Raw genomic sequence first — 14,291 nt, 5'->3', positions numbered from 1 at the left:
CAAACGTTAACCGTTATCAATGTGGAATCCATCCATCAACAATTTTAAAGTATCAAATTCATCATAATAAGGACGGGTTCTTCCAATAACTTCAAGGATAACCAAAATAATCTAAATGATTTATCTCAGAAAAAGTGGGTTTCAGACAATCTCTCTCCCTATTTTCCAATAATATAAGAATCTATATATGACAGTAAATACTATTATTCCAGCATCCAGCTTAAGCAACAAAACTGAGCTAGTTTGTCTCAAGATGAGAAAACAGGGTATACAACCTTAGGTTTGACTTGGTTGCAACCTGCGGCTGCTGCAACCAAAAAATTCACAGTACAAGGGCAAATATGCTCAGGAAATCAAGGGCATCGAAAACAACAATGAATCAAGGCTGATAAACCTCTGGAAGCTGAAGACCCACGCTTGCTGCAGATTTTCCAAGTATTCTCTTCATTTCATCCGATCTATCCACAGCAATGTTGTATGAGAACAGTAGGTCCTGCAACAACCATTACCAATTCAACATTGGAACTAAAATGGGGAAAAAATATCAAGGTTTTGTTCTACACATTTTTTTGATAATTTCATCTACAACAAAAAATGAATTGCTAGATAAATAGAAAGAGTCTCATGCGGACAAAAAATGAATCTATAGCCCATAACCAAGAAAAGAAGTACGTCACATTTAAAAAAGCACACATTCATCATGACTCTTAAAAGGGAGTTTGCGTTTGATTCAAAGAAGCTGATTACTTCAAACGTCTGTCAAACTGTTGAGGGGAAAAAACACTCTAGGGGAGTCTTCAAATAACACTAGGATACAACGTATTAGGACAAAAATGCAAAAACACAAGCTTAAGGCTTCGGATGCCACAAGTTTAGGTTAACCACTTGCTCTTATGATTACCATCCAACAACAACAATTTAACAACCAAGTAAAGCTCCCTTCTTTTTTTTTTCCTACCAAAGGAAAAAGGCAAGGGAGAAAAGGGACAACCTTGTGATGGTGAACACTATTAAGAAGAAAGGTGTAATCATTGGCAAGCTTGATTTTCTGCGGAATAGAAGAGAAGTCTGATAGTGCACAATTCTTGCGAAACTCCTCAGTTACATATTCCTTGAAGCGCCTCTTGCTGTCTTCATGTGCAATGTGCTTCTTTACAGCCTTGAGAAGTTGCCGATATACCTTTGCAGCCTGCAATGCCTCGTAGCTCATTTCCAATCCTATTCTTCTCCTTCCTGCATGAGTTTGCACTTTCAATCATTTAGAGATGTTAGGGGTGGCAAACCGTGTTGACAGGTCATTCGTATCATGTTAGGTCATGTATATTATTTGATATGGGTCAACCCAAACACAACCCGTTAAGCTTAATGGGTCAGATTTCCAAACCCTAACACGGACCATTAAAATAACGGATTGACAAAATACCACCCGTTTTGACCCTTTATGAATTAATTAAAAATATATTGACACGACATACCCACATGAACTAGAGTGGCACACAAAGCAACTTATTCCCATTTGGCTAACAATAGCAACTCATAATAAGGACTCGAAACACGACTATAAAGCAACTAAATACAAAGAAAGGTGAAAGTAAGAACAGCAAGATGAAAGACCATCAAACAAAATAGTACTAGTTCATGAAGAGACAAATATGCAACTGAGAAGTGGAATCAAGCTATGGAAGTTCATGATTCAACGAAAGACAAATGTCATACATTCAGCCTGGACTACATTCAAGTTACCAAGTCCACAATACATACATCTTCATGGCATCAAAGAAACTATTTCCAATCTCAAGTAATTAAAATCTATGCAATCAAACAAGAGTTTTTTGTGCTAGTAGCAATTGCTTCTACCATTTAGCATAAGAATTTATTCCATCAGTCTTAAGGTGAATATGAATGACCAAACAAGAGCAACTTGCAAATCTATATCCACTGATTAAGTGACCATCAGAAACTCTTATGCTTAAATTAGTATGGAGATATTCAATATGCACTCAAATAAATTAAACAAATAATAAAAAGATAAACTAATCCATATTTATTGTAACATACGGGTTCTAAATTAAGAATTAGATTTATTATTCCATCATGTCGTGCCGCACCTTCAAGCCGCCATCTTCTCTAGGGTAATTTCTTAGTCTGACGGTTTTCTAACTTGTAACCAACTTACACACCGGAATCTTCATCGATAAATTCTCTCTTTCCTCCACAAAATTTCCCCCCTTACGCCAACAAGACCAATCTTCCACAAAATAGCCCGACCCTCACAGCAAACCAAGCACTAAAATTAGGGGAAAATATGAAATTTCTATAACACTTCAGATTATAATAATATTAGGGGAAGCTCTAAAATTATGATAGAAACTCTATATCTTATAATTCTATACAAAATTGTCCAGTCATAAGTCATTCACACCCTATATCTTAATTATTATAATTATGATAGAAACTCCAATAAAAATACACACGAAAGTCAGCATGAAAATATAATAAAAAAACAAAAAGACAACAACTTTGATATGTATGTTTGACACTACTCATCTTGTTCACATTGCCTTCATGTACATGCAAAATATTGGACTGAAACAGGAGGTAGGTACTGTGTGGGGACCCAAAATACAGAAGAAACTCATTCATTTGAATTTAAGACCACTATTTATCATAGAAATCTAAAGGAATGACCATTTCCATGCGCAACTCTAAAGTTTGCCATAGCCCTCACTTCTAAATGTCACGAAATTAAAAAAATTAAAACACAAGAGAGTACTTCATCAATACACAATCTTTTATCTCAAGAACTGCATGAAAGAGATTAGGTGGGGTTGGGGGGATTATCTAGAAGACCTATAATTGCATTGAATCAAAAAAGGGTTTGTTCTTTTTGCATTATAACTATATGATAATTTTATATTCTAATGCACCAGTTCAATAACTTAGAAGTGCAAAGTGGTGAAATGCATGATAGTTAGGAGTATGAATCTAAATTCATGTAAAGAATTCGGTGGTTCCCATTATCATCGTTGTTGATCTGGTGTCAATTTTGGATGATATTCTTGGCAGGTGTAATGCCAGCTGAGAAGCTTTTGGAGCTGTTTCATGGGAAATGGGGACAGCCAGTAGATCCTGCTTTTGAGGAACTACTCTACTGAGGTGAATCAAATTCTTGTGGGACTTTAGTAGGGCCATTCTGTGTCTAAACTTTCTTGAGTTTTTGGGTGTAATCCTAGTAAATATTTCAAGGTGGTTTTTCTTTGTGGTTTTAAATTTAAGATCTCAGCTGAATAAACTGTGCTGTAAATCCTCGACAGCAGGCTTCTCCTGTTACTCATTGAATAAAACCAGGTCAAACTCTGGTCATCTTGTCCCATAAACTTCCAAAATGGCAAATTAGTAATGTTGTATGGTTGGTAAGGAGTATCGAAAGGTTGGAATTATATTCCACCAATTTGCAGGAATATCAACTTTTGTAATGATGCAGTTACTGCTAGCCTTTAAATATGGTTACATTGGGCTCTTTAACAGACATCAGAATCCATGTGCATATACCATATCAAGCCATTTGTTTACAACCCTCCTAAATTAGACTCATTAAGAGGCTGTTTGGAGACCTCATGATTGGGTTAGATGGTTCACAACCACATAATGTCATAGGTAATACATTCTCAGATTGGTAACAATGAAGATTTTCTTGGTTTACATTTTGTTTGGCCGGACATGGCATATTTGGGTCCAAAGTATACATGACATAATTTCAATGGCCCCGTGGGGAGCGGGGGGTTGGTCCGCTTACCTAGCTCTTGCAGCGTATTATTTAAGTTGAGTCCGACCTCTAATAGCCTCACCACGTAAATCAGAAAATTTTCACTAAGTGTTTATAACCAAACAAACACCACAACTAACTCTACCAACTACTCCGAAACAAGAACAAGTCTAATCTTTACTAATGAAAATCCCTAGCCCAAATGACAATTTCAGCATGTAATACCAGCTTTTGCCATCCGTTTTTGATAATAAAACTTGTTTATTCATCAAAAAAAATTTCAGCATGTACAATTCCATCGTAATACCTCAATTCTTAAATATATGAAACAACCTCCAACAGCAACATATAAACCCACAACAACCTACATCAACTCAGCAGCCAATATTTAAACCGAAACAGCCAACCAGCCACCCCGGACAGTCACATAACTCCAAACCACAACACAACACCTGAACAGTCACATGATGCCCAAAACAGCCAACAATCCCACCAAAACAGCAACTCAAACATTCACAATTCACACATGTCCACACAAACAGCCCCCCAACAATTTACACCATTTACACATTCTACCTTACAAATAGAGGCTAATTCATCTTCAATGAACAAATCATGTTACGAAATTAACAATGGCAAACGAGATTAACACTCGAGAAAAATACCTAATTCCGTGTAGCCAATACAACGAACTCACCAGCAAGAAGTTCTCCAAGACTGGTTTCAATGCTTTTGGCAGCTAGAGGTTGACGTCGATGGACTATGTTCGTCACGGTTCAAAACCAAAATAAAGGGTGTCTGCAGAAGTGAGGATCCGAGGGATTATCGAGTGGACATTGTGTGACAGAGAGCAATTGATTCAAAGAGGGAAAAAAATGACCAATAGAGATAGCAAGGGAATTTACCAGCATGGAGCTCGTGCACCGAGGAGAGGGAGAAACAGAGAGGTGTTGGCAAAGAACCCACCGACTACGATGTCAGCACCCTATGTTCAGCAAGAAAGAATTAGACCCCGGAGCAGGGGAAGAGAAGGGCATAGAGGTTAACGGTGAGGGAGTGAAAGAGAGCTTACCGCTGTTCAATACCATTCCGGTGAGGAGGCTCGACGGCGAGAGAATCTGAGAACGGCCAGTGAAGAAAATCAGAAGAAAGAGAGTGCGATCCGAGAGACAGAGCGAGAGAACAGTTGATGCAAAACTATCTTAAAATTGTTTGGGTTTGAATCGTTTGATTTCTACTCTTATATTTTGGAATTTGTAAATAGAATGCCAATGTTTTTCAGTTGAGTAATGCTATGGAGAAGCCTCTTTAAATTAAGCACACTGTACTCCAGGTGAGGTGGGCTAATTATATTAATAAAAAAACAAACTCCCAGTAAATAAACTGCGTCCCACTCTTATCAGAAAATAGATTCCTGAAACAGAAGCGTTCTTCCCGGTAGTTCTTGTTCTTCGCTATTGAGTTCAAACCCTCTCCGATCTCTGTAATGCTGGATTTTTGCCCTACCGATTTTTTTTTTTTTTTTGTTGGCTGACAAATAATATTGAATATGGGCGTTAGAAACAGAGAGCTTTTTTGTGTGGGGCAGATACAAAGATAAATGTGCAAAGATCGAATCTTCAAGCCTGATAGAACCAATTCCAAAGCTGAAAATTTGCCCGGCGTGGAAAGTGGCCACTTTCGTCCAAGTAGTGTCTATCCCTCCCTTGAATCTTTGATGAAAATTCCTAAAGAAATTTGACTGCAAGTAATCTTGAAAATGGGGGTAAAAGCCAGATCTTTAATTTCACTAAGAATCAACAAATCCAAAAGACCCAACTCAACAAAACCAAGAAAAATCAATCAACCAGAATTCACTTCGAACACTCAGATTCTCGAAACACTGACTGGCTCATAAAAAATCCAGTTCTCCAAGCAAAACCCGGGAGTATTTTAAAAAAAAAATTCCTTGTGCCAGCAAACTAAAAACTTGATTAAAAAAAATCCTTCTCATCTCTTTATTATTCTTCACGATGTCATCACAGACCAACAAACATTATCTCGATTCTCATTAATGAGCAAAAAAATTGCAGACCAAAGAAATACCCTAACTGTTCACAAATGTTAAAGAGAAAAGGAGATGGGAGAAAGGATAAAAGGGCTGGGAGAAATGGAAAAAAAGAAGTGAACCTTAATGCTTGAGCTTTGTTGCGTGAGCTGAGCTGCGGAATTGTTCTGTTGTGTGTGAGTCTCTGGAGGAAGAAGATGGGAGAAAGTGGATGGTTCTTCAGCCGTGGTTGAGCAGGCAAGTGAGAGAGGAAGTCTGTGATTAAAATGAGGGTAAAATAGACCTTTTACAAAAGGCTGATGGGAAGGGTGTGCTGGGTGTGCTTGGTAATGGGGCTTCTTTGTAGAATTTTTGTTTGGGCGATGCTACTATGCCGCCCAGCGTTTACGGGCGTCCCGCCCTTTGTAATTTTTTTTTTTTTTTTTTTTTTTTTTTACATTTTTTTAATATATTTAAATATTTTTAAAAAATAAAAAAATATCAATATATTTAAAATTACTTCCTTAATCATTAAGTTAAAAAAATATATTAAAAAATATATTTATGACCAGCAATCACTTTAAAGAGACAAATAGGAAGGACATACAAGCATTTACCTTTTTGTTTTCAATTGGGGGTATGAATGCGTTTATTCATTACAGGAGATGTATAAGTATTGAACTTTAAAATAATATTCTTTTTCTTTTGGCTGATTTGAACTCAGGTTCCTATTATTTTTTCTTTTGTTCTTTGATTTATTATGCATGTGGTTTTATAATATTTTGTAGGGATTTATGATTTTGTAGAACGTTATTTTGTTAAAAGATTTACTCACAAATTGATCTAAATCCTTTCTTAACCACCCTCTTTTGAAATGGTGAAGGTGGTATTAGCAACCTCCACATAAGTAATGCTTTACATAATAATGTTGAGGTCAAGATTGAAGTGATATGATCCAAAGCTAGATAAGAAACACTTGGCTCAACATAGCATATATGCTATTTAGGGGATTGGCCAAAAGTTCACACTATTATAGACAAGAATCAATTATTAATTCCATAGCTTTAAAAAATCTAATTAGCTTAAACGTTTTGTAATCTCATCGATGGTCAACTATCCAACAATACACAAACAAGTTTTGTGCTTGCTTGGCCCAAGTTTAATCAATGCATCCAAACGGTATTACTGAACAAGACAAGGTATAGTTCTAGTTATTACAAATTTGTAATTAACTACCTATTTATATTTTTATGATTGTTGTTAAATTGAAAAGACAAATTTAGTGTACCCATTGATGCAAAAAGCCATCTTTAATTTAGACCATTGTTGAAATATATTGAGATACCAACCAAAATGGCAAGCGCATATGAATATTTTGTCAAGAAGAGAAAGTAAGGCTACTCTACCATTCTAGAGTAAATACAAATTGGGAATGACAACATATGTGAAAGAGTATTTGTCAATGTCCAGAGACCTCCAAGCAAAAAAGCTGGAAATGAAAGGAAAATAAAAATGAAATGTAAATAATTGTCACCTACTAATTTTATCGATAAGTTAGTGATAGGAAGATATTGATAACTAAGAGACGGAAGCGATAAGCCGTGTTGAGAGGAATAGATTTGAATTGATACACCTTAAGAAGAAAAAGATAGAGATGAAAATCATGAGTTTGGATGTTAATAACATGAATGTGATGCAGTGAAAATACCTCAATACTTTTCAAATGGAAATCCTTGATAAGCAAAAAAACAGATCACCGTCTCAATCTTAATATATTTAGTTTTTTATTTTTTTTAACATTGTAGTGGCTAGGGTAACTTCAACTTTTGATATATGATAACTTGATCTTTTGATGCATAGCTTGAGCATAGCGATTGGATAGCTGTGTGGTTCTCTTTATGTATGTGCTGAGCATAGTGACCGGGTAGCAACTATTATGATAGGTTGATGGTTGGTTTTTTGTAATTTGGCCTGTAATTGATATGTGATTTTGGGCTGGGTAGCAAATATTGTGACAGATTGATGTTTGGTTTTTTGTAATTTAAGCCTGTAATTGATGTGTGATTTTGGGTTGGGCAGCAAGTATTGTGACAAATTTTTTATAGTTTGATAGCATGATTTCTGTATTTTTGTAATAGCATAATTTGACAATAGTTGGATAGTTTGAGCTCTAAAATAGTTTGATGCATGTTTATTTCATGATGGCTAAATGAACTCATTTCTTTATACTTCTCTTAGGATCTTCGTTACTATCTTTATCTCGATTAATCATATTGAAGTCTACTATGGGCATGGTATATGAGTTCAATGTTTATCTTTCAATCGGTGTGTACATGAAAATATGGAAAGTTATGATCCTAAAGGTATACTAATATTCACCAAATCTTTAGTTTTATCTTGAGAATTAGTCATAACAATTTTAATCTAATTTTCATTGCTTTTATGTGATTGTATTGCTAGTTACATTTCTTGCTTTTAAAGCTTGAAATATGGATTAGTGTTCTAGCTTTGTAGGTTATTGTGCTTTAGTTAGTTAAGCACAAAAAAATGGAGTTAGAATTTGATATATGTTTGTATTTTGTGTATGTGCATATGTTTGATATATCTTTGTAATGGTTGTTTGTATATGCAAAGATATTTCTTCTTTTTGACATTGTTTTCTTAGTGTAATTTGAAGAAGATGTAAATTTTATTTGATTTATTTTGATGCTTTGTGTTTTTAGGATGTATTTTGATTTGTAGATTATTTTTTAAAATAATGAAAATAAAAATAAAACTAATTTGATAGATTTAATATATGCATTAAAAAATAGATTAAGAAACAATTAAATAATAATAATGTCTTATTATTACGGAGAAAATGATTTAAGTACATTAACTAACATGCAAAAAATGACATCTTTAACTTAAAAATTGTCTAATCTAATGTCTAAACTAGTGTCAATGCTCTCGTATTGGTAGTGAACTGGCTAAACTTTGACTAAAATTTGGTTAAAAAATCCACTTTTTTTACTTTAGCTAGCCATTTTTCATTGACATCAAATAATAAATTCTCAAAATCTATTTCTATTATATTAAAATATCTATTTTTAATTTTAATTGTAATTGAAATATTTATTCTTATTAAAAAAGTGCACATTAAAACACAACATTTTCTAGTGAATTTATTTTTTCTAACATTCATATTATTCCAATGGTCATTCTCTTCCAACAGACATACTCTTTGAGCCTCTATATTTCTTTAACGATTATATTCTTTCACTACAAAATATAGAAATTTTCTCAAAAAATTGACTTCATTAAAAGTTTATTTGTTAAATTATTTTTTTATTTTCTCCTAATGGATCTTTTCTCTTTTTTGCAAAATGATACTTTTTTATGCAGATTTTGAAGAAGAATTTGAGATAACAAAACAACGTGTTATATAAAATAATGATCAAGCTCACATCATTGTTTAAAATATCACACAGATTCATCATGCATGATCGATTATAAGGCCATAAAAATATTTTTCGCAACTGCTTTGCTAATCTGCCAACACATCGTCACAAATACTTTAGAATGGATCATTCTTTTTTTCTTCATGTTCAATCTATGGTAGAAGCCCATGAACCTTATTTTGTCCAAATAAGAAATGGTTTGGAATGCTTGATTTTTCTTCTCTTCAAAATATTAAGTTGCTCTAAGGATACTTGCATATGGTGTCACAGATAATTTTATAGGTGAATACCTGAAGATTGGGAAAACTACCACATTAAAAAGTTTAAAATTGTTTGTTAAAGCAATGGTTTCATTTTTTATGTGGAGTACTTAAGGAAGCCTAGCAAAGATAACATTGCTAGATTGCTCACATTAGTGAGAAACGTGAATTTCTAGATATGTTATGGGGCATCGATTGTATGTATATAAGTGAAAAAATTGGTCAACTTCTTAGCATAGTATGTACTTTAGTCATATCCATGAACTAATAATTGTTTTAGAAACAATGGTTTTTAACTATCTATGGACTAGATTTTTTTTATTTTTTTATTTTATCATTTGGGTCTCATAATAATGTAAATATATTTGATAGATCATTTATATTTTCAAGCCTTGTTTAAGAGTGTACTTCGACTATCAGTCATAACTATGGGGTACTATATCGCTAATGACATATATCCACTATGAGGAACATTTATTAAAATCATCTCAACTATCCAAATAAAAAAATACTTTACTGCAGCCCAAGAGTTAAAAATGAAGGATGTGAAGCATGCTTTTAGTGTGCTTCAAACATGATTTACTATAACTTGTGTACCTATGTGATTTCTTTACATTGAAATGCTCAAGGATATTATGATGACATGCAAAATTTTACATAAAATGATTATTGAATATGAATGAGTTGACAATGGACATGAAGACTTTGAATCTGAACAATTCAGTTAAAGCCCACATAAGCAAGTGTTACTTGGCTCTACACCTGAATTTGGTAAGTTAATTCAACACTATCATGATATTAGAAACAAGAAAACGCACTGTCAATTTTAAGTAGACCTCTTCAACCACTTATCGCAACTATATAGCGAAGCATAGGATTTGTCATGTATGATTGTATTAATATTTTATTTTTTTTCTTTGCAGAATCATTTCCTTGTGTCTTTTTTTAGAAGAATGTGTAACTATTTCTCTTATGCAAAGAATGTAGTATGATTTTTTTTACTCAAATTGTGAAAAGACCTTTTTAATGAATATTCATATGTTCCACCCACTTTGGATGGAATCTCAACACACGCCAATAATGATTAAAATGAAAAGTTTTCTTCTTTAATTGTAGGTACATGACCTTCATCTCGCCAATCTAAAAAGTCCCAAACTCTGAATATAATTAGAACCTTATTTAGTGTTGGAGAAAATAGTACAAAGAAATTATTAAAAAGATATGACAAGAACATACTCATTAAACCCACTTTGATACATTCCTTCAACTTGTGCTAAGTAACTACAAAACTTATTTACCACTTATTGAATCGTTAGCCATCTATTCATTAAAAATGTTTAACTACGTACAAAATCATATTTCTTTTATTTTTCCTTAAAGTATTTATGAATAATTTTTCATAACATCATGTGTTTTTATCTTTTTGTTGCACCATATCTAGGGGTGTAATTTTACTGGTCCGAATTAGAAAACCTGACCAAACCAAATGGTTTGGTTTGGACTGGACTGATAAATATATTAGTTGGTTACGATCCATATAACTTTAGAATTTTAGTTTTCGGTGTAGTTTTGTTGGACTGGACCAACCAAATGAAGTATATAAGAATAAAAGTTAATCCAAATTGCAATTCCTTGAAGAACATACATGTACATGAATTGGTAGTCTTTTGCCCCAGAAAATATAACAAAATAATTAATAGTGAAAGCAAAGTAAGGCCAAAGAGGTGTGATAGAACCATAAACTCTCTCAAGTGTGATCTCAAATTAAGTTCTCAAACTAGTAAGACATTGAAAAAAGGAAATTCAAGATCAATAGCATTATAAGAAACAAAAACAAGTTTTACAACACTAAAATGTAATACAGCAAAAGAAAACAATTTATCCTATAACTCTAACTAACATGAATTTTGACAAGAAAAAAAATTCAAAAATAAAACCAATAAACTACATTGACCAATGTGATACTTCTTTTTTTCTTTTTGGTCTCATGGATCATGACTCACAATTCAAGTAGTATCCTCAATCTTATTTAATAAAACAAAAATAACGTTGGCTTGCCATATAGTCAATCTCTTGTGAAGACTAATATTTCAACAATATTTACTTTTAGTGTACTCTTAAACTGATCAAGAATCACTAACACTAAAAGTATATTCATATGCAACTGTAGAAACTAGAACACTCAAAATGTCACGAGCCATATAAGCAAAATCAGGACAACGAAATTCATTTCCTTTCCAAAAGGAAAGAATATCGAAGTTTGCATTTCTATCTGTCTTAAGTTCATCCAAGTAAAGCTTCAATTGACTCTTTTGCATATGTGCAGTAAGATCATCATTTTCAAATGAATCAAATTCCTATACACATAAAAAAAATAAAAAATAAAAAAAAAACTCAAGCCAGTATGTGATCACATGAAACAATAATATAATATAAATTATGAAACAAAAAATATTATTTGAATCTATCCCAAATACTTGTCTATTTCATCTACTGAAAGAGGAAAATTAACTTTCCACTTTGAAATTCCCAACGTACTCCTATGGACCACGAAATTGTCTACCAATTTTTTTGAATAAATAGGTTAGATCTCAATTATCATGATTATAAAATAAATAAAATACTTTAAAATAAATAATCAACTTTGTAGAATACAACAATTGGTTACGAAAGAAAATCCTTTAAAAAACTCTTTAAAGGTAAAACTCTACGGGACAATCAAACTCAGGAAAGTCAATCTTATTATTTAAAGAACAATTACAAGCAATAATTAATTACAAAACCTTTACAATTCGACTCTTTTACTTATCTAGACAAATGACCTATTTGTCTTCTACTGCAGTAGTGGTCAGAACCTTTGGCAATCTTTAAATGTTGACTTCCCTTCTGGAACTCCAGAGACTGAAATCCAATCGATCTTACTTCACAGTCAAAGCACGATTACACTCAAGAAGATATGAAAAACTCCATGAAAATTCTCAAGTGAATTTTCTCTCATAAATGCTCAGAATATCCTCTCTGAAATTCATGGCTCAAAGTCTTTGAAAAGATACAAAACCAAATCCTTTTAAATAGAAAGTCTGGAAAGAATTCTAGTCATAGTAGGACTCCACTGACGGTTAGCAACAGTCGCGAAAGATGTTCCGACGGACTGCTAACATTTCGTGATAACATCTTCTGTTATTGACTAAACTCTATTCATCTTTCTTCTAGATAAATACAAATTTTCCAGAACTCAATTTCAACCTCTAAAACTTATCTAAATAACACCTAAGACTTCTAGATAGACTCAACATTGTTTAGATACAAATCAATACTTATTTTATATTTATCCAAATTTAATCAAATAATGATAAGATGAATCTTATTATTTAGTCATCTAATCCTAGCTAATTTTTGTCTTTACACACTCTACTAACGATTCTTCAAGAAGTCATGATAGAACTTGTGGGAGCATTAGAACTATATTCTATGAGGGAAAATTCTAATCTTAAGCCGTTTTTACGAGCACCACCACATACCCTCTAATGTGGCTAACCCAGTCTAAGAAAAATCTAGTACAATTGGAGTAGCTCATTCCAATAAATTGATTGTGCCCTAACATCCACACTCTCCCCCTTTGAGCCTCTCACACCATCTTCCATCACCTCTGAGCAAACAAATCAGCTCCTTCCCATCAATCCCCTCTCCCGCATGAACAAAATCTCCGTCCCCATTGGTCATGTTTGTCCCCCCCATCACCCATCCTCATGCAATTTTCGGCCATTGAGCGAATCCCCCCATCTCTGTTGTTCCTCTATGTGAATCTCCCTCTCCCATTGATTTGCTTTCTTTGCCGTTGTTTGGTATGTTCAGCAATAACAACTCTAGATTTATATTATAATAGCATTTATGGTGTGAATCCCCCTCCCCCATTATGTTGTTGTTATTTTTTATTTATCATTTCCTATTATTGTATTATCTATATCGTGCAAATAACCAAGTTTTGATTTTTTAAGGATTTTATTCAAGTTGATCAATCAAGTTTTGACATCTCTTCTTTGTTGTATCAATTGAGCTTTTGTCACTTTCCCTCCTCAAGGTGGTACATAGTTTAATTTTTTTTGTGTTCGATGCTCTAATTACTAGCTTCTTGCTTTCATTGTGTTATGTGAAATATTGCTCTTCTTCTATTTGTCGAAAGTCTTCAATTGGAATAACACATTCTTTTAAACTTTCTCTGTTCAAGACTTGATGTAGCCTTTTTTTTTTTTATTTCTTCATTTACAAACTCATGTTCTAGAGTGTATATTACCCTCGGCAGTGTCTTTCTAAGCATGTGATTTCTCTTAACACCGATTCAATCGTTTTATTCATGTTTTAGAAATTTCTAATAGATTCAATATTTTGCTTCTTGGTTCAGGGTTTTTTACTATTGTTTAGCATTGTTCTACCATTGTTTTGCTAGCTTCAAGTTATTTCTAGCATGGTTGCTGTATTGTCTAGCCTTCTCCAACAATTTCATGTTGGTGTTTCCATGCGTTTCAATGATATTGATTTTTCAATGATTTTAACAACAATTTTCTTTCTAATAATCAATTTGTTAATTTCTTGGTTATTTTAAACCACGTTTTTTGGTCTGTTTCTTTCTCACTCATTTTACTAGATTTTTCTTGCTTGCATTTCTATTTTATAGTTAACTTGTTACACTTGCTTGAAGTCATAATGGACCTTATGCATGCAAACTCAGCCTAAAAGGGACCCCACAAAAGAAAGATGGATGATAAGAATCATGGTCTCAGTCACAATAGTTAAATTTG

General features: G+C 33.2%; 1 protein-coding gene across 4 annotated transcripts; it reads right to left on the bottom strand.

Moving 5' to 3' along the window:
* Positions 1–98: 98 nt before the first annotated feature.
* On the bottom strand, positions 99–6,129 carry LOC122296466. 4 transcript variants are annotated; one of them, XM_043106208.1, is made up of 6 exons: positions 5,936–6,129; positions 4,839–4,884; positions 4,672–4,751; positions 4,432–4,564; positions 992–1,248; positions 99–493 (listed from the first exon to the last, which is right to left on the bottom strand). In XM_043106208.1, the coding sequence occupies exons 5-6, from the start codon at positions 1,208–1,210 to the stop codon at positions 380–382; spliced, it is 333 nt and encodes a 110-aa protein (XP_042962142.1). In that variant the 5' UTR covers positions 1,211–1,248; positions 4,432–4,564; positions 4,672–4,751; positions 4,839–4,884; positions 5,936–6,129; the 3' UTR covers positions 99–379. The 4 variants fall into 4 exon arrangements, with proteins under 4 accessions (XP_042962142.1, XP_042962140.1, XP_042962141.1 ...); XM_043106206.1 differs by having other exon boundaries at positions 992–1,233; positions 5,936–6,127; XM_043106207.1 differs by having other exon boundaries at positions 992–1,233; positions 4,464–4,564; positions 5,936–6,127.
* Positions 6,130–14,291: the final 8,162 nt, after the last annotated feature.

The sequence above is a fragment of the Carya illinoinensis genome, chromosome 15 (assembly GCF_018687715.1).
Source record: "Carya illinoinensis cultivar Pawnee chromosome 15, C.illinoinensisPawnee_v1, whole genome shotgun sequence".
In the NCBI taxonomy this organism is placed as follows: domain Eukaryota; kingdom Viridiplantae; phylum Streptophyta; class Magnoliopsida; order Fagales; family Juglandaceae; genus Carya; species Carya illinoinensis.
The sequence above is the reverse complement of the archived record's forward strand: the minus strand, read 5'-3'. Positions and strand labels throughout refer to the sequence as shown.

Bases quoted from the DNA above. Each gene is read 5' to 3' on its own strand.
- LOC122296466 (XM_043106208.1), bottom strand. From the start codon at position 1,210: ATGAGCTACGAGGCATTGCAGGCTGCAAAGGTATATCGGCAACTTCTC. The intron at 494-991 runs GTTGTCCCTTTT...TGGTTGTTGCAG, and splicing joins ATAGTGTTCACCATCACAAG to GACCTACTGTTCTCATACAA.